The sequence below is a fragment of the Anarrhichthys ocellatus genome, unplaced genomic scaffold (assembly GCF_004355925.1).
Source record: "Anarrhichthys ocellatus isolate YVR2014 unplaced genomic scaffold, GSC_Weel_1.0 scaffold20, whole genome shotgun sequence".
In the NCBI taxonomy this organism is placed as follows: Eukaryota; Metazoa; Chordata; class Actinopteri; order Perciformes; family Anarhichadidae; genus Anarrhichthys; species Anarrhichthys ocellatus.
This window is the reverse complement of record NW_022280050.1, coordinates 3,942,149-3,968,696: the sequence shown is the minus strand read 5'-3', so window position 1 is coordinate 3,968,696 and position 26,548 is coordinate 3,942,149. Positions and strand designations below refer to the sequence as shown.

The 26,548-nt window shown below is 41.2% G+C and overlaps 3 protein-coding genes across 4 annotated transcripts in view; 2 read left to right on the top strand and 1 right to left on the bottom strand.

Annotated features, from left to right (window-relative positions):
* tmem198aa (transmembrane protein 198aa) overlaps positions 1–4,760 on the top strand; it is a 29,868-nt gene extending 25,108 nt beyond the window's left edge. The window contains exons 6-7 of the mRNA XM_031858690.1: positions 848–1,152; positions 1,771–4,760. Coding sequence (XP_031714550.1) covers positions 848–1,152; positions 1,771–1,923 — 458 coding nt within the window. The 3' untranslated portion in view covers positions 1,924–4,760. The remainder of the gene's footprint in view (positions 1–847; positions 1,153–1,770) is intronic.
* A 1,335-nt stretch (positions 4,761–6,095) lies between these two features.
* Positions 6,096–13,201, bottom strand: LOC116389746 (desmin-like). Of its 2 annotated transcripts, XM_031858685.1 has the most exons (11): positions 12,514–13,201; positions 10,754–10,814; positions 10,425–10,520; positions 9,345–9,506; positions 9,116–9,241; positions 8,832–8,942; positions 8,400–8,509; positions 8,216–8,268; positions 7,499–7,590; positions 7,328–7,366; positions 6,096–6,891 (listed from the first exon to the last, which is right to left on the bottom strand). In XM_031858685.1, the coding sequence occupies exons 1-11, from the start codon at positions 13,092–13,094 to the stop codon at positions 6,850–6,852; spliced, it is 1,473 nt and encodes a 490-aa protein (XP_031714545.1). In that variant the 5' UTR covers positions 13,095–13,201; the 3' UTR covers positions 6,096–6,849. The 2 variants fall into 2 exon arrangements, with proteins under 2 accessions (XP_031714545.1, XP_031714546.1); XM_031858686.1 differs by lacking the exon at positions 7,328–7,366 and having other exon boundaries at positions 12,514–13,198.
* A 5,592-nt stretch (positions 13,202–18,793) lies between these two features.
* The window catches only part of ptprna (protein tyrosine phosphatase receptor type Na), an 18,295-nt gene continuing 10,540 nt past the window's right edge, over positions 18,794–26,548 (top strand). The window contains exons 1-2 of the mRNA XM_031858684.1: positions 18,794–19,264; positions 22,688–22,738. Of these exons, the coding sequence (XP_031714544.1) occupies positions 19,189–19,264; positions 22,688–22,738 (127 nt within the window). The 5' untranslated portion in view covers positions 18,794–19,188. The remainder of the gene's footprint in view (positions 19,265–22,687; positions 22,739–26,548) is intronic.

The window sequence follows — 26,548 nt, the reverse complement described above, 5'->3', positions numbered from 1 at the left end:
GACTGGCCAAAACGTCTTCCCTCACAAGGTCTTAAGCTCATATTAGTCCTCACAATGATAGATGTACAAGATCACACACAAACACACACACACACAAGTAGCATGTCGCCAGAGGGGCCTGGGGTGGGTTGAGCTGAGGAAAAGAAAAGGGGGTATCATTAAGCAGTTTCCCTGGCAGATGGTGTCTAGTTAGCTGTCCGCCCGCACAAAGAAACAACAATAGACCTTATAACACTTCCACACCAACCCACACACGCTTTAACTGTGACGCATGCTGTTCATCTTTTCTTTATTAGGTTCAGCGGTGTTGTTGTACATGTGCAGCAACTTTTTTTGACCTGAACATGAAATATTTCCCCGGCACTACTGCATATTAAACCGCTGAATCAAAACACGCATAATTAAAAATAAGCACATGGGTAATCAATGGACAGCGAGACAGGATGGATTTTGGGCATCCTTTGCTGGCATGAGTGTGAAAATAACACGAACACACTCACCCACTCACAGTATGTCAGTACATGCTGCAAGGAAAATGATCTGTCTGCCAAAGGACTGAATAGAATGAAGGAAATGAGGAAATGGACATTCGTGGGTTTTTTTCTGTTAGGGATGGCTAACCATCAGCATTTAAGAGATCATTTAAATATTCAAAAACATCTGATTGAAGGTTTCTCTTGTTTTTTGTCAGTCTGAGTCTTTTTAATGCGTCCCTTCCTCTTCAATTAATTGTTTTGTTTCACTATAAAGGCTGTATTGTTCTGTCTTTATCAAAGACAAAGAAATAAGTATCTGTCGTTCCCTCGCTCTCCACACATTATCACATCTCTGCTCTCTTTGTCTACAGTGGTTTTGAGTCGACAGCAGCGGAGGGTTCAGCTCATGCGGATCCGACAGCGGGAAGAGAAGCTGAAAAAAGAGAAGGAGAACAAAAAGAAGAAAAAACGAGAGAACCAGAAGACCACCCACAAGCAGAAAGCCCACACCCATCATCACCACCACCACCACCAGCCGTACCATCACCCTGTGGCATCCCACCCTCACCAAGCCCAGAGCTCCCAGCCACCTAAAGTCCCGCCTCCTCAGACTGAACCGGGCTACCAGCGCAAGGCCAACCCTAAAAGGCGCTTTGATGGAGATGTGCTGTCACCGGTGAGACGCAGGGGCTCCTTATTCTTAAGATGAAATGAAGTTAGGCTACAGCTATGTCGGTTAAAATGTCATGCTTTCAAGATATTTCAAGAAATAATATATATATATATGCTTTCTGGTAATATTTTCAATGTTTCTATTTAAAAAATACAAATATATAAAAATGTGTCTTTTCACTGAAACGCCCCTTTTGAAAAACTTATGTGTATGTATACCAGAGATACTTTTTCAATCTGTTTTCCTGTTTTTAATCAATTTTCTTCATCATAATCTATATTTTACTTGTTCCTCATTACACCTTTAAAGACACAGTTTGACATTTTGGGAAATAGCCCTAATTGCTTTCTTTGCCAAGAGTTAGATGAGAAGACTGATGCCACTCTCATGTCAGTACTTTCAATATGGAACTGGAGCCAGCTGCCAATTAGCTTAGCATAAAGATTGGAGACAGCTAGCCTGGCTCTGTACGATCTGCCTACCTTCATATTGACCAGACAGATACGAGAATGGTAATGATCTTTGAAGTGTACTCTTTCACGGCTGCTGTTTGTGCACTTTACTGTCAGCCTGTGCACTGTATATTTCTACCCCAACCATGTATCATCTGTCTGTCCACAGAGCTACATCAAGAGTTTCCGGGACAGACAAACGGACAGACGAGCCTACTCCCACAGTCGAATGATGAGCCGCTCCCGCATGGCCGAACTCGACTACGACTGCGGCTCTCGAGTGCCCCTCACGGCTCCCAGTGGACCACCAGTTCGCATCTGATACAAGGAAATGAACATGCGTACACCTAACCACACACACACACACACACACACACACACACAATTACACAAGGCTACTTCAAACCTCTTTGTCACTGTTAGGGATAGAAAAACTAACCCTATGTGCCAACCTTATCAAAAGCCTAATAACCCAACAGGAACGCAATATGTTCCAATAAGGTGGTGAGTCCCAGACTGGTTTTCTCCTCTCAGACCTGTTACAAGTTGTGTTTTTTTGACCGGTTTGGTCCTGTTCTGTTCTTTATGACCGTCAAGACACAACACGAGCCCCTCTTCTTTTGGATGGAGCAAGAACTGATTGCTTGGTCAAATCTCAAACACAGTCATCACACACTGAATTGGACTTGAAACCTGTTTGTACTGTTCTGGAGGACACTGGAAATAATGGACCTGTCTGGTGGGGAGTTGATTAAAATATCTCTGTTGAACATTTGATTTAAAGAATGTTCTGGTTGCTTCAAGCCATAAGAAGTCATTTCCAGTGGGATTGCAGTGGGGGAAACTATCAAAACATTACTTTCTCCACAGGAGAGCTGCACCATTTCAGATACAAATGCATCACACGGCTTCCATGGAGTCAAGGTAGCACAACCTTCAATAAACCTTCCACAGCAGCTTTAGTTCAAGGGAAATGAAGGAGGAAACGATTTGCTTCACGGATTCCATTCAGAGCGCTCAGAGGAATATGACAGAAAAACAACAACAGGAAACACAGCTAGCACTGAAACAGAAAGGCAGCTCTTCTTCATCATTTTCTCCACTGTAAGGTCACTGTGTGAAGGCAGGTGTACGTGAAGTCAGCCTGTTATCTTCTCTGACAGCCTGTGAATCCAGACATGGCAGCACACGTCTTCTGCTGCTTCAAACTGCAGAACAGGAACTCCTTTTAGGTGTGCATAGGATCAAAGAGTTAACACCGAAGACAATTTTAATGTTATTTCACCCACGAGCACTCCATGTGTCATTGCCTACATTTATGCCATTTTCCAAGGGGAATGTGCTTGCATCTCATCACTCTCCTTTTCTCCTTGACAGCCAGCTGTTTGAGCAGGAAACACATACGTACCTCTCGTCTTCTTTTTGAAAGCTACTGTATGTGATTATCCTCGTTGAAGTGTTTCTGAACGCTCACACGTCCATTTTCCTCTTGTTATCCAAGTACAAGTCGACCTTTGTTGAATTTGTCAGCTGTGTCAATATAATGTTAAAGCACAAAGACAAGAAACTGCTATCTGATACTGGTCATCCAGGAATGAGACGGTTGAAATTCAGAGTTTGGAGGGGACAATACATGGCAGTGAAAATGTTAAATATAGTGTGTTTGTGTGTGTGTGTGAGTGGACACAGAAGCCCTGTGGTAAGTGATGGATTGCACCACATACTGGCCAAGGAGAGGGGGGGATTCATTGTCGTGAATGCTGTATTTTTGTCCCTCTTTTTTTTTTTTTGCCAGTATACTGGTCCTGTTTCAGATGTGAATCTTATAGTTTGGATGAAGTGTTAAATGATGAAAAGGAGGAGGAGGAAGATAATCTCCTGTAAATGATGAAACATAATGAAAAGATGAAACCATTTGCAAACAGCGCCCTCTCATGTTTACTGCTAGACCTTTTCTTTCTAGACTTGACTGTTTTTGTGCGCATATGTTCGTGTGTTACATGCATTTGCGTGTGAATGGCTTTTGAATTCAAACGCGCTCCGCGCATTAATGTTGTCGTGTCGAACATCCGGAAAAGGTGAGGGAGTTAGATTTGTACAAGCAGTATTTTCAGGAACAAAGGAACTTGTTTTATTTGAACCTCTTTTGGAATTGACGTACGGTAGTTCCTCACCATAAAGACCAACACTACCCAGATTTTACTTCATGAGGTTTAGATGGACAAAAAGATTCCACAGTACTGTTCTTAAATACTAAATATCTAAATATGGGCTTGGCACCAGGACCAATCTTTCTCACCTCAACCCGTTACTGCATGAGAATCCTTGTGTAACTGTTTCCAATGTGTCAGTGTTTCAGTGTGTCACTGTTGTCATGTGAAAACCTCAGATTTCCATTTTGGATTTGTTGGTCCCAGGGTGCACAAAACACAATCCACAATGACTGATGAAAGGACCAACCACAGCCTATTCTGCCACAGGATCAACTCTTCTCTTCTCTTCTTGTTCCCTCCTCTTGACATGCATTATGCTCAGTCCCCTTCTATTCTGCTGTATCATTGTTATGCCAATAATGTTGTGCAGTAGTGGCTGTACAAGTGTTACTTGGGGTTTTGCTCACTCTAGTCATCAATGTCTTTAACATTAACATTGAAAGACAAAAAATGACAAAATGGTAATTCAAAACATTTGTAAGTTGGGCCTGAAATGGATTATCAGAAATACATTTTCTGTTTTCTGTGCCCATTGCTACTGAATATTTGTTGGGGAAATGCTTGTTGTAGATATTGAACTGTAAATAATTTTCAAATGTGCAACTGTTTTACTTTAATTTTATCCAGCAGATTGGACCTGTTTTATATTGTGTTTCTACTGTACGTCCTATTGGTTTGACTGGGTGGTGGATGCACTTGTATCGTTCTCATGCTGTTCTTTCAGCGTGTGATGTTGAAGAGCAGCAAACAAACTGAGCCTCAACTGATTATCAGCAACCATTAGTAATTTAATAATTGCTCCACATTGTGAGAAGACGCGACAATTAATTTTCCTACCACCCTGTTTAAATGTGTACAAATCACCTTATTATTATTATTATTATTATTGATAGCATGAATTTATATGGACCTACAATATGATAAACATTGTGATTCTACAATCTGATGGATTTGTTTGTCTCCACTGTTCCTACATAGGGATGTATGTATACAGAGGTGCATTCATGAGTACAAACAACAAATATTCTCTGAAGCATATCAAAAAATCATGCGCACCACTACCACAAACACGTTCCTGTCTGCCTGACTTGCACGTTCCTAACCTAGCTAACCTATTTAGTGGTGTTGCGTGAAGTTGCAATGGTCAGGTGCGCTGTACTATCGAGCATTGTGTGACACTACACCTAACACTTAGAAAATAGAAAATGTACAGTTACGTGTGGAGGCAGGTGCGGCGTGTCAGTGCAGGCACACACACATACACACACACATGCATTTCACGTAACAGTCACAGTTTATAGAACTGGCTGTATTGTACATGAGGTCTCCACAATAATGTATTTTTGTGTTAAAAAAAGGAAGCTTTAAGCAGCACAACAAAGGAGCCATGTGTAACATTTTCTACTCCTAAATTCCTCAACATATACGTTCAACCAGCTGAGAGAGGAGAAGTCACAGACGTTGACTTCATTTGAAGGAAATGGAAGAGGAACATGCTGCCCTTTTTTATTGTCCTATAATGATTGGGAAGCTGAGGGCAGTGGCGAAGAAACCGTGACAGAGACAGAAAGTTCTGATCAACATGGCTCAAAAGCATTGAAAGGACTGCCTCTCACTTTCTTTCTCTCTGTGTCTTTGTTCAGCCTCGTCCCTTTTTCTTTGTGTCCGAGTAACCTTTTCATTACATTTGTACCCTGTCTCTCTGTCTCTTTCTCGTTGTCTCCCTGTACCACTCTCCCGGTCTCGCTCTCTTTCTTGCATGCTCGTTTATTGTCTGCCTTTGCTGTATTTTTCTTTTCGTTCTCCTCTACCCTCACTTTTTTTTTTTTTTTTAATCTTTGCTGACATTTTCAGTCCAGTGACTTCAGACACAAACGGCATGGACTATAGAATTCTAGATGATGTGCTAATCTGCTTCCTGCGAGAAACAAAGCACGACGGAGGCCAGCTCATTAACAAGCCATTGTTCACTTTTCCTTGCACCGAGATCAGTCCTGTTACTGATCATTTCAACAGGGAGGCAACTCCTATTTTCTGTATAAAAGTGCATTCAATCTTAACAGAAGATGGTCACGCTTGGCTGGGAGAGCTAGTATCATTTCAGGAAGCTAAAACAGCTCACATCAGATGATGAATGCAGTGAAGTAGTCCATAAAGGAACCAACGCAAAGGCATGCGCGCTATCAGGAATACTAATGAGTAGATTTAAAATGGAGACTATCTTAGACAACACATGTGCTATGTATAAAACATCTTTAGAAACTGGCTGACTCAGGTGACAAACGGTGGTAACAACTGTCTTTATTTGAGTTTCTGGCCACAGGGAAGCAGCATAACATGGTCACCCTTTCTCATACAATCAAACACACAGCACATGCTTTTGAGCTCAAATTTCAAACATGACTGAGTTCCTTTTTCATCAGATGTCTATGTTTCAGACACAACATCTCACTTTCCTTAAATCCGTTACACAAATATAAGCCTTCTTAATCAAGTTATATCCTTGTACATTTGCACAGAAACACTTGGAATATGTGCAGTGAAAAGTAAACATTACAATATTACTTTTGACCATGGTGTTTGAGGCCCATCGCTCTGTCTTGCACCTTGAAAACCTCCCTGTGGATACTGGGCCCACACAAAGCCTTGTTTGTTAATTTGAAACTCTATTCTTGCCATTGAATTATTTTTGCAGACAAGATAAAACAAATCCATGTGTTTTTGAGAGAAGGAAAGTAACATGAATAAAGCATAAATCTTGGAATGACCATATTTTAAAACCAGGCCAAAAACAGTGATAGAGCATACTGCATCTGTCCTGTGTAAGATGTATATACTGTAGTACAATGTCTAAAGATTTAACTGGTTGGGTTCCCTCATATCATTTTGTGTTTACATTTAAATCATCTTAAATGTTTAACGTTTTGTCCCTAAAAATAGGCTCAGCTTATAAATCGTGGTCGGAAAATATAAATTTGTGTACTATTTTGTATTAATTGGTTATATATAGTGTTGGTAACGTTGCCTCGTCCGGTTTACATGATGTCTTGCTGATGCTGTGTTGACTCGCTGACAACCTGAGGAGGAGAAAGATAAAAAAGAAAAATGAATTATCTACGTTAAGGACTGTAGAGTGTTGCAGATAATACGTGACAGTATTTTCCATCAACAGTGAAGCAGGATTTTTTTCGTTTGGAGTGAAGTGCTGTGCGTGGGGATGGGCACTGAAAGTGAAGCTTCTTCACAGAAGCCGGTGAGGAGTGTTGAGGTTCACTTATGTGTCTATAAAGGGTCGGCACAAACTACAAGATCTCAGGGAGTTAGAGAATATAATTTGTTTTTGCAGCTGTGATTCCAATACATAGATTGCTTTATACTCTCTGCAGGATCCATCCTGTCATTGCTGTCATAGCCACATGCAAACTTCGGCCTATTTTAGGCACAGATCCAAAATCTGGTAGTTTGCTTCAGCCCAGTGAACAGATGATAGTGGGATATTGGAACCAGACTTACAGACTGGGCACTAGCGCCCTGGCTCATAGAATACTTCATCTGGATAAGAATATAACAAATGAAAATGGTTCAGTTGGAAAATTATAAATGTCATCTCGAAACTGGTGTCACAGTATATTGGGATAGGTGTGTTGAGTATCACAGTATATATGTTTGCGTGTGTGCTCGAACCTCTCCATCGCGGGTCTCTATGGTCTTGATGATAACAGTCTTCTTGGAGTGAACCTCTGAGGAGCGCGGTTGCTTGGACTCGGGACTGGTCTCTGAAACGATGCATTCATACAGCTGTTTTACTACTTCATAAACTCAAACAATAAGCTTTACTACACTTACACCAAGTTCATTCAGTCAGAAGACATTAGCTCAACATTGTTCTAATTAGCTTTGAATAACATAATGACACGCCTTGCACATGAAGGGGACAGCCGTGAATCAGTCTGTGGCCCTAGTATGACTGCCACTTAAAAGATTAATATTCAAACTCATATCCTGCACTCACTGCATCTAATACATCATCCTTAATTACTGCTCAATGTTTTTGTTTAAGCAGCCACAAAGTGGCTCAAGGGGACACATTGGCAAAGATGAATTGCACATTTGGACTATTGATACATCAAGCTAATGGGCTAAGTTGTGTGATTATTGATGTGTGGCTTGCTGATGATTGCCCCTGTGCATAAAAAGCCATGAAGGTTTTTGACACGTCATGTATCGCCACACGGTGGTTAGAATGTGTCACTGCAGGATACGCAACTTGTAATGGCCTCAAAATAGCACCTACCATATACAGTCCCAAGCTATAATTAGTCTTTTCTTTTATCCCTCATTGACTCCTCCGGAATGTAAAATGGATTTTATGGGTATTTATTTGTGCACTGTTGCTCCTACCTCTGCATCCAATAGAGGAATAAGCAGACTGGACAGGCATGGTGGTCGTGATCCTGAAGGAGAAACACATATTTCAACATCACAAGTGGATAATAGGAGGGAAATACAAAAATACAAATGAAGTCAAAACGTAAGCTGTTTAGCTTCAGCCACATCCGAACGTGAACAGCACACACACACACACCTGCTCTCCTCTCCCTCCAGCAGCTTGCGGTAGGTGGCGATTTCAATATCAAGGGCCATCTTCACATTGAGGAGGTCCTGGTACTCTCTCAGGTGACGAGCCATATCATCCTTTGAATCAATACATAAGAATGTTGATCGTCTGCTCAAACACACTTCACACTGAGCACATCCTCAACAGTAAATGGATCAACGCTGTTTGAAGGAAAAGCTGTTGTATATTTATAATAGCTGTGAAATCACAAACATAGACAGTGTTCCCATTGGAGCTTTCAGTCAATTCCTAATTTTATAATAAAAAGCTACATAGTGTCTAGATCTATGATCTCTAGTCAAAGATTATTACCAGAGTGAAACATGTCCTAAATTCTGCACCATACTTTCTATAATCTGTTGGACTGCAGAGTCCGTGTAAAATCACTAAGCTAATTACCTTCATCTTAGCAATCTCTTCCTCCAGCCCTGTGATAGTATCCTGGTACCCAGAAGCCTCGTTGGTCATGCGGTCCTCCATGTCTCTCATCTGGCGCAGCAGAGACTCGTTCTACAAGGGAACAGAGGCATGCAGTTAAAAGTGGAACAAAGAGGTCGAACCCAGAATGAAAGCGGTCAAAAGACGGAGACAAAGGCGGTGTGCCATCGATGGAAAGTATTGTTATATTTATTAAGAAAATAAAAGTTTGAACAACACTGAGAGGGACTGCAGGCAATACTCACAGTGCCCTTGAGCGAGTCAATCTCACAGGTGAAGGACTGGATCTGGTGCCTGTACTCCATGGACTCCTGCTTGGACTGACGCAGCGAATCATTGTTCTTATTCACAACCTGGTTCAGATCAGTCACCTGAGGAGAGAGGGGATGAGGTATTAAAAACACAACAGCTGAATCAGACTATCCGTGTGTGTGTGTGTGTGTGTGTGTGTGTGTGTGTGTGCTCATGCCCTACCTTAGACTTGTACCACTCTTCAGCCTCTGAGATGTTCTTGGCGGCGATGCCCTCATACTGCACACGGATGTCCCTCAGAGCGGCAGTCAGGTCGGGTTTAGACATGTCCATCTGGATCTGCACCTGTGAGTCCTGCATTTGGCTCTGCAGCTCACGGATCTCCTGCAAGGTGACAAGAAAATAAAAATACATACATATATATATTATAAACAAAATAAGAAAGGAATTATGACAGGATGGGGATGAGGAAGAAATCTTTTTTTTTGTGGGGAACAGATTAGGACACAGAAAGCAAAGCTCTAATTTAAGCCTGGTCTGCACTAATCACCAATGTCAAAAAGAAACAATTTGGCATTCTATTCTATTTACATATTAATATAGAGGTACAAAAAAAACACAAATTAGCCCGGTAGTGCATTTCTTAAAACAATATTAGAAATCAAGAATAGCACTGGATAACATTGTGAAACTAGTAAGCTTTGGTCCCACTCAGCTGTCTTCTGGTCAAACCAGAAGATATAAAAAGCTTTGCATCTGTTCACATGCACACATTCTTTCTCCCTCTCTATCTCCCTCACACACAGACACACACACACACACAACAGCTGACATGCTCTTCTACCAATCGGCAGTTCAGCATTTCTGAGAGGTCAAAGCTGAGGCCGAGGTGACAAAAGGGAACGGGAACTCAACTGTGCCGGCGTATGTCTGGGTGTGTAGCTCGGTATGTCCTTTGATGTCTGTGGGTGAATGGCACAAATGTGTCCATTGCACTTTTTTCCATTTGCTTTGCCTATGTATATGTACCTATGTATATGCCCAAATAGTTGTATTTTGTATTGGGAGTGTTGGACTGTGTAAATGTGCATAACAAATATATATATATATATATATATATCAGTGGGTGTGTTTGAATGTGATCTCTTTGAAGAGCTGCAGGCCTGCAGAGGCTCAGATATATCTAATGTTACAATATAGCCTCACGCAGAGTTGTAATATGATACAGCACACACATATACATAATACATAGACATACTGAAGGTGTGGTGGCCTGCAGAGTGTATAGACATATCAACAGACCTCTTCATGAATCTTCTTGAGGAAGGAAATCTCCTCTTGCAGGCTCTCAATGCGTCTCTCCAGGTCCAGCCTGGCCAGAGTGGCATTGTCAACATCCTGGATACAACACAGACACAGAACAATTTTAAACATAACTAACAGAAGAGGTCAAAAGGTGTAGTGGGGGGGGTGGGGAGAAGTTATAGGAATAAAGTGGTGGATGGGAGACTGAAGACAGTTGTGTGAGCATGGAGTGTTTCACTTTTTACTTCAGGCTTTGGGGATTAAATGAGATGTGTTGAGATGTATTTAGATATAAAGCAGTGATTTTATAGAATTAGAGAACGTACGGCTCTGAAGGCAGAAAGGTTGTTCTCAGCCTCTTCCTTCTGGTGGATCTCCTCCTGCAGTCTGGAGAACAAGGGCAGAGAAGGTTGAAACACACAACGACTACAAACAAAACAACTGTGTTAGAGAGCATGGCTTCTTCTCCAGGGACCAATTACGAGACAAATAAACTAGCTACACCTCTCATTCCTCCAGCCTTCTGCGCTCTGTTCTTTTCGGCTTATTATATTAGAACTGACGAGACAACGACACATTTATTTGTGTCCATATCCACACACACACCAAACCAAGTCTTCACCTAAAAATGTAAATGATCTACATTATGGGGATGTGCATGTTGTCCCCAAAAGGAAGGCAAGACCCCATAAGTGAGTAATGCATCCGCGAGCACACTCCTACACACACACACACACACACACACACACACACACACATTTGCTTTTTGAGTCCTAAAGCTGTGATGCAGCTGCTGTCACACTGTCAGAGTCAGAAGGGTAACAGTGAGAGAGGAACAGAGAGGTGTGCCCTCAGGGGTGCTGTCTCTAAAATAAGCATTTCACTTTGCCCCCTGAACAACTGGAAAATGTAGAAAGAAATGCATTTATATAATGTATGCATATTGTGACGACCCCGCAACAATATATATATATATATATATATATATATATATGGTTGTTTGTAAGGATAACGAGTGTGTGTGTGTATGTGTGTGTGTATGTGCGTGCGTGCGTGCGTGCATTGTAACTGTTGACAGGCAGGGGGTCTCTGTGAGTATTTTGATCTCAGTGAGAGCAGCAGGTGCTTTGGCAAGTTTCACTCAATGGTTCAGGCAACCATTTAAAAGAAAGTGAAAAGTGAATGTTCTATACAAACTTCCATTTAAGAGATGCTGCCTGCTATTGCTGGGACAGGAATACAAAATCCAAAGAGCTGACCCAGCAGCTACAAATAGACCACTCAGAGATACACCCACATCACAGCTCTCTCTCTCTCTCTCTCTCTCTCTCTCTCTCTCTCTCTCTCTGTCACAGTCTTTTGGATTTTCTTAAATGTTTGTTCTTTTAATCTTAGTTTTACTTTCGCCATTCGCAAACATAACTGGCTGTGTGTGTTCATCTGTCATCATACTTCTCTTTGTGCTTGGCTAAAACTTTATCTGTCTGTCTGTCCTCAGCTTCATTCCTATTGGGCTATAAGTCTCTCTCTCTCTCTCTCTCTCTCTCTCTCGAAATGTCTTTAATGCCACATGCTGGGCTCTTCTCCCTTCTCCTGCTTTCCATTTCTCCCCATTGTCTCTTCTATATAAACATCCAGCCATGAGTCACCCTGTTTTAGACAAGCAGTTGCCAACCTGTGGGTCAAGAGCCCCAAAGGGGTCGCAAGAAAAAAAACTGAAGGGTCATGACATGAAAAATATGAAAAAAATGTAACAGTATTTCTGTTACACCTATTTTATGAAAGGTGGACATCACTATCTGGTTAAACTGCTCAGCACAGGCCCAAAAAGTTGGAAACCCCTGATGAAGACATTTATACTCCCCACTAATAGAAGTGCAATGTGACCGGGACTCTAAACTATTCAGCTGGTGTTTATATTTCTGATACAGTTAACATTGGCCTCTTCCTCACTCAGGTTTCTGGAACATACCGTTAAAACAATAAGCTGCCTTCCGCCCTTTTTCCTCATTCATTGACACTCTTTAACGGTGCATCCATTGGTACACATCAATCCATCTGCTCATTCAGCCATCCTCCAACCTACCTAAGCTTCAGTTTCTGCAGGTCGTCACCCAGGTTGTCTCTATCAACCTCCACGCGGGCGCGCTGGTTGGAGAGGGTCTCTATTTGCCTCCTCAGCTCCCTCATTTCCTCCTCAAACATCTCAGCCACGCGCCCGTGCCCCTCGCGGCCTCTCAGCTGCTCAATCTCCACCGTCAGCGCTGAGTTCTGCTGCTCCAAGAAGCGCACCTTCTCGATGTAGCTGGCGAAGCGGTCATTGAGATGCTGAAGCTCGGCCTTCTCGTTGGTCCTTGTGTTGAGGAAGTCCTGGTTCATGGCATCGGCCAGGTTGAAGTCGAGTTTCTCACCAGAATAGGTGCGCATGGCTGAAGAGGAGCCGAACCCAGCTCCCCCAGCACCAGAGGACACCCGGTATGCAGAATAGGAGGGAATAGCGTTGCTCTTAACTTCATAGACTCTGGAAGACATGCGGCTTCCAGAGGAGCTTCGGCCACCGCCTCCAGATGAGAAGACGGAGGACATTGGGGTTGACCCGACGCCAGAGCCGAAGGTGCGACGGTACGAGGAGGCCGTCTGGGCTGAAGATGAATAAGACTTACTCATGGCTGGTTGACTGTTTGGTTGTCTTGTGGTCTTGATGGCGGTTTCTGAGACCCAACTGTCCCACTGGGCAACTGGGAGAGAAGCGAAGTGAAGAAATACCAGACACTGAGCACAGCTATTTGTAGATTTACCACACCCACTCCCAACCCAAACCCTCCAATCCGTCCTCCCTTGCTCTCCATTGACCCCGTCTGTAATCCCACAACCTCCAACTCCACCCCTCCACTTTACCTAAACCCAATTTTCTTTCAATTGATCACACTGCAAGTATTTTAAATCCAGGCTCCATCTGAGGAAAGATCACAGTAGACCCATTGTGGAAGATGGCTTCACAAAGGGAAAACACAATGGAGATGCCAATCAAATGTTAGCAAATGTCTTCCATTCCTACTCCAGGATACTTTCATCTAATCATCTTTAATCTGTAAATGAGCAAAAATGGTGCCCTTCTGGTAAGACTATGAGGATGCTTTTGAAAAAAAGGTAATAGTTAAAAACAGAATAATATGGCTGCTTTAGTTTAATTAATACAGTGAGTTGACTTCTTGTTTTCAGGAAAAATTATATTGCTTAGATGACATTTTTGTAAATCATTTTATTTCGGTATCTTGGTATGTCATCCATATGTCACATCTCATCCCCCTCTCGGGCCCTTCTGTCCTAATTCCTCCCCCCATGTGCCTGTTACGTGCCCTCGATTCAGCTGTCCAAGGGTTCTGGTTTCAACTATCAGGAAAGGGTGGTGGCCTTCTGTGTGCTTGCCTGTATGTGTGTGAGTAAGGGAATGAGTCAGTCAGTCTCTGCAGTTGTCATGGGCTTCTTTCATGAACACTATCTGTAAACCACATTCAGAGGAAATATAATCCACCGGGGTGCTACAAATCCATATGTCAGTGGACTGAAATAGATCACATCCCATTTTAAGTCAGTTTAGAATAGCTTGACATGTTTGAAATAGCAGGTGTACTTGTTGTAATTCAGTATATGGAAGGTTTACGGGGTTAAACAAACTGGATCATGAAAGCACACTCCTCTTTTTGTTGAGATATCATTTTTATCGACCCATAACACGTTAATGACCGCCACTTTTCAAAACCTTACACCGTATTCATTTAATCTCTGAAGTCACATAATATTATATAGCAGTTGATCCTAATGCCTCACAATAGGATTTATCTTGTATAATCTTTGAGTTACGGTGCTACCCTGCCAGTAGCCATAGAGCTACGATAGAGTTATGTGTTTCCCCTTGGTTACATAAGGAGCTGTATGGTTTGACTGATAGAGGTGCTGCTGGGAGGGTCACTCACACTCTCCATTTTGTCATAAGCACTATCCACTGGACTGACACACCCTCTATGTGTGTGGACAAACCTGCACAGATCAGCAAGCACTATTGGTTAAATGCAGCATTTTAACATTTTTATGTGTGAGCGGTAATACCAAAAGACTACCAAAAAACATCAGTTAGATTAAGGTTAGGCTAATGGTTGGGGTTTAGTAGGAAGTGGGGTTAAGGTAACCCTCCAGTAAATGAATGATATTAATATACAGTATATTAATAAATGTGTTTACAAGGTCCTTTGCAGCATAGCACTACATATTGTGTATGTGAGTATTTGAATGAATGCTGTTGGTGTATACCAGACAGACATTGCTCACAGGCTGCACAGCTGAGAGCCAGCCCACAGGCTCGTGAGGCGTCTCTGTCCTGCCCTGTCATCAGACCTACTGTGTGTGAATGTGTTGGTGGTAATGAAGATGATAATGAAAAGGCCGATGATGATGAGGAATCTAGTTTTAATAGATGCAAATAAAACTAACAAGAGAGTAGGGGAGATGTCATTCAAGTGCAGTTTGTGCACACTTACACAATTCTGATACGTTAAACCACCTGTTTGGTTTGACCATTGGTGTGTTGAGGCTTTAAGTGTTTTCATACTTGGTCTGTCTTTTCTAGTCTCACAATATCTAAACAACAAGTTTAAATGAAATAAATGAAATGAAATAATTAGAAGTAGTAAAGCGATGACATCCCTATAAAAGCCAGTCTGTAAAAATGGGTTTTAAGAAGTGATTTAAAAGAGATTACTGATTTTGCAAGCCTTATCTCCTCAGGCAGGTCGGTCCAAAGCTGAGGGGCCCTGATGGCAAAAGCACGGTCACCTTTAGTTTTTAGCCTCCACTTTGGAACAGCCAGAAGGGCCTCACTCGAGGAGCTAAGGCTGCAGGCTAGCTCATTTCCAGGGGTCAACATTTCTTCATATATTTTGGGGCCAAACCCATACGTGCTTTAAAAACCACATTGAATAAAACCGCTTTGTGATCAGACACACAGATATCCTTAGTCTCAAAGTTGTCAGGGGCAGAGAGCACTGTAAATCACCAGGTCAAGGATGTGACCCTTTGAGTGTGTGGGGTCCTAAAAGATTCCAGGGTGTTCATAATCAGTGACAAAAGTCTGGGAAGGGCAGCAGACATGTATGTTTAAAATCACCTAAGATAAAAATGTTGTCATACTTTGATGTAAAATGGGATAGTAACTCAGCAAACTTTTGGATAAAAACACTGTTAGGCCTGGGCGGTCTGTAGATTATTAAAATGATCACAGGATCTTTAGAGTTTACGATAAAACCAAGATGTTCAAATGATGGTAGTACAGTAAATGGGGTAAATTTGCCCGACAGCCTATTCATTCGTGTTTATCCTGAAGAATGAATTAAATTATGGGGAGTTTGTGTGGTGGTCGTGCAGGTATTTGTGTTTCACAGAGCAGTGTGTGTGTATCAGCTGCTGGTCGTGTCAGCTCTATTTTAAGCATTTGAACTCGGTTTTCCAGACGCTTTACATAGCATCATGGGACTGAAGTTAGAACCAGACACCCTCAACAAAAATAACAATAATGATGCTGCTGCTTTTACTGATGTCCTAGGATACTGCTGACAACCAAACTGTGATTTCAAGTACCAAATGAAAAAAATGGTGACCAAACACAACTGCTAAGTCTTATTGAAGGAATTCTAAAATCAGAATATAATATGGAGTTCTAATGCTTACATAAATCTAGGAAGTGAACTTTCCTATAGCTTTATGCTACTGTCCTGAAACTGAGTATGTTCCTCATTATCAGAAGGTCTTTCTGTCCTTTTTGGCTCTGGGAATCCAGGACTCACCAGGTCCCTTCCAGGACTATGACTTTGCTCGTTCCAATGCCAAAGGCCCAAGTGGTCCGGGTAAGATCCCTGAATAGACAGGGGCTCAGTTTTGGAGCGGGATGCAGACACACAACAAGGTTTCAGATATGAGTTTTAGAGTCATTAGTTTAAACAGTTACCAGAAATGATGTTGGGGCTTTTCACTTTGACAGATGATGTGAGAGGACCTGATATGAGCGAGATGTGACTTGCCTGTATTGTATTTTGATATGACTGGAGCACTCATCCTGGAGTTTCCCATGTTGAAGAGCACATCATCAGCACAACACAGAAAATGAGTTCCGAGTTGCCTAACAACCCCACAGGAGCAATACCTGACCTGTAGCCCAGTAAGACACTCTTAAATTAGCATCCAGATCCCGGCATGACGGGAACATATATCACACAGACAGACGCATGCACCATGTCTGAGAATACCAACAGTACATGGCAGCCAAACCCTACAGTGCCATGCCATTATTCTTTTTTGGGGAATAATGCAATATTATAATATTTGTAAAAAAGTCCCCAACTGTGCGTTAGAAAAAGCCAATTAACCCAATGATGTTGTACACCACAGATCTCTATTTTATTGCTTTGTCTGGATTTTTTTTTGATTGAGTCATAGATAATTTTCCAAAAATTCATTTGTTTCCGCCTTCTCCTTTTCACAATGAGATATTATCACTGCCATTAACCCTGCCTGGATTTTACACGTTGGTAAATGTCTTGTACTAAAATGTCATTTATAGAGACATAATTGTGCCAGTTCTATCTATCATGTCGTCTTTACTTTACTCATTCACCATGTTTGGAATGCTGTGACAGTCAGGAGCCATGCAGTGTGGATGACATGATGGTAAAATGTGTGAGGATCCTGTTTTAACCACCGGACAAGGGACACTAAGCCACAGAGGCGTTTTAATTACACAGACGACATTACAAAGACACCTTTACATTGATTTGTGTTCAGGTGAATAAACAATTAGTTTACTAGATCTGGTGATAAGAGTAGCAGTATAATAGAGATACATGGTGAAAATCCTATGCTGTTTTAAATAGTGTGTACAGGTGAAGGGTGTTCAGCTGGTTTCATCCTGCATAGACACTGTATGCAGGTTGCCCAGCAACCAACCAAACACGCATACACACATGCCAATGTGTTGAGCCGTCGCACAAAAGTGACACAATGATGAACGGATGAGAGCAAAGGAGAGGAAGACAGAGAGATAGACATAGGCAGTCCTTGTGTGTGTGTGTGTGTGTGTAGGCGTGTAGGTAGGTGTGTGTGTGTGTGTGTGTTTGTGTGTGTGTGTTTGCATGTTTGTGATTGCATGCAAGCATGTAACATGGAAACCAGAATATCTTTAGACATACAGGGAAACTCGTTCCAGATCTATTTGAGGTCTATCTTAGGAGAGATATGATATCAAAAGCCAGATAAGACAATGTGCCAACAATTTGACGTCAAATCAAATAACGTGATTTATGACTCATGCTAGATAGAAAGGCTCCTTCCTCTTTTATCACAGTCAAGCTGGCTTTAATTTATAATACAATTTCATAGACCTAACCCCAACCATTTTTAGCATGGAAATACAATTCACTGGTATCATTATTATAATGAGTTATTATTGATAATCAAATAAGGGTTTGCTAGTATAGCAGATTGCTAAACATTGATAAGAGATCATGGGTGGATGATAGCTTAGTGCATGGGGCATTTAGACATTGTAGCCTATTCCAAGTGTCTCAGTCTCAAACAATGTAATGATGTAAAGACTATCACACAAGGCATTACACTTAACAGGAAAATAGACGTTTGCATTCATATTGAATATTTTATAAATATATTATAGAGAGAGAGAGCTACAACATGGTAGTTCAGTTTGTTTTCTTGAAAGACACCAGAGGGAGCAAGAGGACAACTGGACAACATGGACTGCAGCGACACCGCTTCCTCGGTGGAAGTGGGGCTCTATGGCCTGTCTGCCATGTTCAATGCCGTTCCAATCAGAAGGGATCAATTAGGATCAATAATAAAGCAGTGAACCTCCAGTTAGGATGTCCATAATGTGCTACATTGAGACTGAGGTGAACTCTGCATGTGTAAGCACTTCAGGCATAGTGCGTTCAGATTGCTCTTGTTGACATCCTTCCTTCCAATCTTATGGAAGGAAGGTGCAGGCTCATTTATCAAAAGCAATGTTAAATTGTGTAGCACGTTTTCGTTCCATCACCAAAAAAAGACACTTACTAGTGTTCATGTCAGATGGAGAACTACTGAGACAAATCCTAGAGATTTCATGAAAGCTATAGGGACAGACAAAATAAAAATGCATGTTATATCAACATAACCCTATGAGCTTAAGATATGATACTTGCATGTACGTCGGCCAACACGTGCTCATCTGTAAGCTGTTCGATGCATTCCCCACGTTTTGTGTGCATGCAGGTTTATGAATAGTGAGCTCATGACGTCATGTTTGTAGGTGGAAGATAACACTTTCACCCATTAGCCCGTGGTGACGTAGCTGCAGGTCCATCCCTCGCGTCTCAGAGAGCTCCTTGCTTCTTCTTCTTCTTCTTCTTCATCTTCTTCTTCTTCAGGTTGTAGCCTCCGTTATTTCCGCAGTCGTGCAGCGGTGTGTCGCTACTACGTCGCTCGTCCATATCCTCCTTCCCATCACGCCCCGCCTTGTCGCTGTGGAATTAGTTTTTTTTTTCAGCCGTTCATTTATGTTATTCTGTCACATGGGCTCTCTGGGTGCAGTGTGAGCTCTCGACACTGGCTGCGAGTCGTTTGAAAAAAGATGGGGATTTAAAAGAGGGACCGAAGCAAGGGGACTCCGCATCTTTCTCTCTGCATCTCCTCCGCTGCCGGCAGGCTTCAGAGGATCATGCAACACCTTAAGTCATGGCGAGCTCTGCTCCTTTTAACCGTGCTGTGCCAACCAGGACTCTCAGACAAATACGGTAAGATGATCTTGGTGATGATACTGATGATGGCAAGGTCCTTATCAGACATTCTACGGTCATATTCCTGTAATATTCCCAAAGGTACATGATGTGTCTAAGTGGCTAATGACTTTATCTCATCCGACTGTGGGATACTTTATCATCACCGCCATGCCCCTGTAATACTCCAACAGAGACTGGATTCAGGGATATCTGTATTTACTTGTCATTCTTCCAAAACGACCTGTAAATGATTTGCCATAGAGAGAGATGGGATATGTGGGTAAATAGAGGCTGATAATGAGATTAGGCTGAGGCAGAGGACATCATATGGACAATGATGGGGAAGGAGAGAAAACCTGAGTCTAGTAAGTGTTTTATTTATTGTTCTTAGGACCCTTTTAGAGAATTGTGATTCTTGTCATGCAACCAAATACGTTTTCATTTGTAGTCCTTTCTAACAAGAAGGGAGTAGGAAAACCACCAAATCCAGTTGTTGGGGATAAATAGATTATGCCAAGAATAACATACAGTGCATGAATACAATTAAAAAAACAGACAGCAAATTTAAGTTTTAAACATGAAAGAAGAGATACAAAGTTATGGACCACAAAAAGTATAATATAAACCCAAGACAGAAAATATTGCTTTTAATCAGAGATATACTGTCGGTTTCCTATATTTAAAAAAATGTATTTACTGATGCCTGAACCTGTCCACCTCACATTTCACTCAGCATAAGGAAGGGCAGTGGCAGCAGTCTATGTTATTATGACGATAATGGCAGCTGTAGTAATTTCAGCTTATTGATTATTGCAATTATTTCAATATTTTTTCTTTTTGTAGATGGATGCATTAAACTGTCATAATTTGTTATTGATGCAACAAGTTAATTTATACATCCATTATACAGTACTTTCCCCAAAGATAGGTTTTAATGTATTTTATACCCTAAGCTTTTGCAGCCAAAAGGAAAAAGAAATGATGCCTGTCTGACACATGTAGGTGGAGATTTGTGAAGTATGGAGTTAATTCAATGAGTAATTCAGACTGAGATTGAAAAAGCCAATGATGTTCTCTTCCTCAGGTTTCTTTTGACAAAAACAAGTGAGCATGATTTTGTACTAACAGAAGGGTTGCCACTAACATTATTCCCCTCCACCTTGTACTGTATATATTATACATATATTATTATATGTATTATATGAGGCATATTTTTTTATTTTTTTATTTTTTGAGTGCAATCACCCAAATCTTCCATAGGAACAATTCATTACAGTTTATTTTAGACATTTAAAGCAGCTCACCTTTATAGAAAGATAACAATAATACACTTGCAATTCATCAAACCAGTTATAAAAAACAGCAAAACTGAACATAAAATGCTAGTCTTTCTCTGCCGTTTGCCATTAAAATTCAGACATCATTGAGAAAACTGCTTTACTAAAATGGCAGGAAAAGAAGCACTTAAGAATGAACGATGGACATCTCAACGGGAAGCCATTCTGCAAGTGCCTAAGATTTCAGCACCATGGAGAGAAACCAGTAACCACTGTTGCTTCCCTTTGTCCATTCATCCATCAACGCTCTTCGCTTCCATCTCTGTTCTTTCACACATGCATCCATCCATCTGTTCACTTGATTAGCCATCCATCCATATGTCCGACTGTCCTTTGTCACACACGCAGTATGGCGCTTGTGTTAGAGCTGACGTCTCTAGAGCCGATGACCTGTTGCTATAGGTCAGGTTTCTGCTAAAATTGCATTTGAGTTTCATTTGAACCTTTGTGCTAATTGACCATGCTAGTGTGAACTTTTGACTATGACCAATGAATACAATTGTTTTTATAAAAAATAAAATTAAAATAAAAGATTGATGTTGCTGCCTTGGGAGGATGCTGGTCATGTTAATTTCTTTATTCAAGTTGCATTGTGCATGCATTGCATTGTTGAGTGCACAGTAAAATAAAGTGAGATCCAAAAATGGAAACACGTTTTAAATCCCAGAAAATAAACTATTAACAAACAGTTTGTTTGTTTTAGCTCCATGTTGCTTTATTGGCCCAATACTACCAGATGGCCCTCCCTAGACAACCAGTCAGTATTTGATGACTGAGATTGGCATTTAGGCATAATGTCTTGTCAACATTGTTGTGACGTGTGTGAAAATTACAGATACCTCATTATTTCAGCTACACACATAAAGGTTCACTTAACCCTCCACAGATCATAGAGCCCAGGTCTCTGGGATAATGGGCATGTTGTTTTGTAAAACGGTACCGGCCACTCTATTGTTTTTTTTAAGAAGTCATCAAATTCGTGTGCAAGATTGAGAGTCAGCTTTCGTCCAAATAATTCCACATGAAGTGAAATTAGGAATTCCATAAAACTGCCCCATTTGAAATATAGCCTCAGCTTTCAAAGTTAAAAATTACAACTAAGACATACAAGGTACTCACTTGCACTGTGTGCGCACAGTGTGTGTGTGTGTGTGTGTGTGTTTCTCTTCAAAGAAAGCAGAGGTGAGTCACTGAAACCGCTGTAGGTTCTGCGTCACCTCATTTAAAGGTTCAGGAAAAAGTTCTCAACCTTTTCTATCCATTCAGTTCACAACCATTCTGACAAACAGCTACCCACCTGCCTTTTTTTGCATTTCATTTGGGGATAATAATTATCTGTCATTTCCTCACATACTGTAAACACAGATTTCATACCATTTATTTCTCTCTTGTTTATACAAACTGTCAAAAAAAAACGATATTTCCTCTGGCGAGTAGGGGCAAAAAGAGACGTGATGTGTGTTGTGAAAGAGAACGATAGACAAAACAATCCATGCATGTTCTGCTGTGTTCCAATCTGTCGTCAGCCACCTGCTCCTTCCCACTCTGCCATGAGGTCTTACCCTAAAATAAGTGCAACAGCTAAAAACTAAATACAAGGAAATTACCAAAAATACTAGTAACTACACTGTTCAATTACAAACCACTTAACAAATCAGCATAACAGTGTTGCTCAAAAATGATCTTGTCCTGCTAACGAATCAGTATTTCACATCCACAAAACATTTGATCTCCCGTCAGGCTTATCAAATATAGAAACACTGCCTGCCTGTCCAGCCTGTAATGCCTTCTGATGATGTCTTTGCAGAAGCAAAATAATACAATAAGATGATTTTGTATTTCAAGGTTTTCAGAAGTTGCAGGTTTTATGCTAATAATGTCCTTATGTTATAATGTCCTTGTGCAATTATATACACGTCTTACACAGGATAAGTCAAGTGTAGGTGGGTTTTGAATATGAAAGACGTGTGTGTGATTTATTAACCACATCTGAGGCTGATTATAATGAGTCAGGGTTACGCTCACTTTGTTGTGTTTTCTAAATGTGAGAGCATATTTTGACTTTGAGTACCTATTAGCCCTCTTTGTCTTTCTACCTCAGGTTGCCTGTTTGAGAGAAAACTGTGTACAAGGGATCAGTTCTGCTCAGATGGTGAGTAAAACACACACACACACACACACACACACACGCACGCATAATCAAACATAATCTCTCTGTTGAACGTCTACTTTCTTAATCCTTTTTGTAACCCTTCAGCATATTTAATTATTAACCCTGCAGCTGGACACATGCACACACACAAATGCACACAAACACATGCACACACACAAACACACACTCACACACGCACACAAACACACTGTATGTGACTGAAAGCGCACCAACAAGTCAAGGATTTTTCCTCTCTCAGCCCCATGTGTCCATCTCTCACCGTCACCTGCCCCACTCTCCCTTTCCTCATCTTTATCCAAGCCCCTCCCTGGCTCTACTGTCTCCATGGCAACACTGACATCACCGTGAGGTCGACACCCCCACAGTTGTTGTGGCAATACAGCAATGAGTCACTGATGCACACTTACGCACTTCTCTGTGGAAATTGCACTTACGCACACGAGCAGCCATTGGACGGAATACAAAATGGATCGGCGTACTTGCAGCTCAGGAGCAGACGCAGGGCTGTATTCATGCTCATCCGTGGGTCTGAGGGGAAAATAACGACCACTCAAAGGTTTTTAGGTTCAAGATGTGTTTGACTGCATGAGACAATAAGAGCAACAGTGCCATCAATATTCACACGCTTTAAATATTGTACTGCACAAATCATTGCTGTAAGCTGTCCGTAACTTTATGATTTTATGATTTTGGATGACATCTTTGATGTCCAAGGCATCAAAGAGGAAAGATGAAATATTCTAACGCCAATGGAATGTTGATTAAATGTCTCAAAAAACATGCGACAACAGCTATTTTTGAACCCTCTCACGGATAATACAGACACGCTACATGGAAACTATATGGCAGTGATTGATAATGTTTATTTTTGTTTATCTTTTCAAATGGAAATACAGCCGTAATTATATTACAGATGTTTATCAGACTGCTTCCCTATTCCAAGTTTTTAGATGCAGGCTTGTTTGCTGACGAGTTGAATCAAAGTATCAATATCAATTTGTGTCTCTCTGTGTTGAGTGAGACTGATCCGGCACATGAAGCAGCTAGCCTCTGCTAAAGGAAGGAGTACGCCCTCTAGCAGAGCTTAAAGAATTAAAACACTAAATAATCAGCTAATGTGAATCTTTGAATTGAACTAAACAAAATCATTTTAATTAGTAAAGTAATGTTTAATTTCCACTCAACACTATTGACAGAGGTGCCATCTATAGTTTGCGTCCTCTAAGGTTTTGAAAAGGCAGTGGTGCATCCACACAATCGGCCTCTCAGGAATAATTTGTCGAAAACGGTTAATTAGAGTTGAAGTCCTTTTCTTTCTGCTTGCCTGCTGCCTGCCACTCGTAATTGGGAAAATGGATTGTGTCTTGGTGAGCTATATGGAACGCACAGCATCTTGTTGTTGCTCTCAGCAGTTGTTTATTTGTGTCCGTGACAGGATGTGTGACTGGCCCCTATAGATTTTTCTGTATGCCAAGCAGATAAGACCTCAGGTTGTTACTGTTGCACAGTTTCTAAACATTTAATAGAAGGAGTGGAGTTTCATTTCTCTCAAAGATATTCAGAGACGGAGGTGTTTGTTGTCACAATGATGTTGTTGCAAGCATCTCTCCTGCCAGCCTGTTGAGTCTGTTAGAGTTTGAGGCCAGTGTCAAACAGCAGAAGGTCAGACATTGTCACCGGAGGGGCGGTGTGCACAGGTGTAGCACCCTGACCTTGTCAAAAGCAGCAGCTCCTTGAGGTGTTGATTTGGTGGATACCAGGTTGACGTACAACACGCATCTGGGCAGCCTACTAGGTAAGGTTTGGGGGGGTCTTTTGTAATTGTTCATCAGATGACTGGTGCCGTCAATGCATCAATGGAAAATCGCACAAAATAAAGATCAATAAACCATCTAAAATAGCATCTCCCTAGTTTGGTTGGCATGGCTGTACTGTGAATACACATATTCTTCTTTATAGGGCTTACACAACCTTCACCTACTGAAGAATGCTTGTCATCACAATTAATTTGACTAAATAATTTCATTCCATTTTAAAATTATTTGGAGCATTTCGTTTCAATCATATCATTTGAGACAAACATTTTTTTGATGAAACATATATCCGCTGTCCAACGCGGAACACTACAGTATGTTCCCTGCAACAAAAGTGATATCTACAGAAATAACCCAAGCTCCAGAAATAGTCCCAATCCCATCAAGCCATGCAGTTTGCTGTCTTCCCTCCGTTCATCCTCCTCACGTTCCTCATCTCTCTGTCATCAGTCAGTTCACCACCAGGGATAAGAGCTACTGTCTCCCCTTCCAGTGCACTTTCTTTGCCAGGATACGATATCCTGTGTCACATCACATCATCAACATCAAATATTTGTGATTTGATTACAGGTTTCACTGACCGGGTTGGAAAACAGTGGGGGAAGGATGCACACATTAGTTCAATATTCTGTTTCTCTTGTCAGAGAATCAACTTGGAAATACTAACACTAAAACAGGGCTGATATATTTACCTGATTTTATACCTACCCAACGGTAAAAACATCAGTCTACTCACTCATACACAGAGTGGCAGAAAGTAAGCTGTGCTGTTTTACTGTGCAATTTTGTGGCTATAAACGCATTAATCCTCGCTAATCTGTTCCGAGTAACAATTTAGGCCTATACTGTCTCACCATGGCAGGTTAGCTCGAGTGAGATTTAGCCAGTGTGGTGTGGTGACTCATCAGTGCGCCACATAATACGCAGTCTGCTCTGCTGTGTCTTTATTCTCATCACATGGCAGTCTGACTCTTTTTTTTTCAGGAATATCTTCATTTACACTCACATATATCTCAGAGCTAAAAAGCCGTCCCGATGTGGTGTCGATAATGTTAGCTCTATACAGAGTAAGACATTTCAGATTCTCAGTATCTAACACTAATTTAATCTTTTCTATGGGATGCTAATGCAGGACAGCGAGTAGGATAGGAATTCTCCAGTATGAACCGCTTGATGTCTGTTTCCAGCTACTTTTCATTGTGGTTTATGTCCAAAAGTTATAATAATTTATTTCGAAAGGATGCATCATCTAAGTCATAGACGTCAGAATGATGCACCAGCATGGCTGAAGAGTGGATGCATGAATTTGTGTGGGTTGAACATAAACATTTCTTTATGTGCTGCAAATGATCAAAATATTGATTCATTTATGATCAGGATATGACAACAGTTCGCGGAAAATAATACTGAGCAAATGCTATCATTTCTTTTCTGTGGCCATGAGGCTGGCTGCAGGTTAGCAACTATTTTTCTAAAGCACACTCACTGACAGTGGCAGAACCTCGTCCAAAGCAGTGACAAGCATTGTAAGCGTGTGGGATGTACTTCAAAACTGTGACTCACGGCTGTGGGCTAGTGTGGTGTGGGCTACATAAGATATACGTGTAGTATTACAAAGTACTGCATTGTACCTCAAGGCCAGCTTCACTGAAATATTTGTAGGGAAAATGTGTGTAGTTAAAGCTAAAAGTCTAAGAAAATACAAACGTCAACAACTGTGGGGCCTTGTTACATTTGCTAACATCAACATTTTCTGTAGGCCTTTTTCACAGCAGCCATTTTGATTTGTCAGAATAGGAAAAGCACAGGTATTACTCATGACTTGTTATACATGTTCTATTCAAGTGCCTCAGATTATGGCCTCGAAATCACTTTAAAAAGAAATCTCAAATGATTATATTGGCAAAATAAGAGTTCAAATGTTTACAGTGTGTGTGTGTGTGTGTGTGTGTGTGTGTGTGTGTGTGTGTGTGTG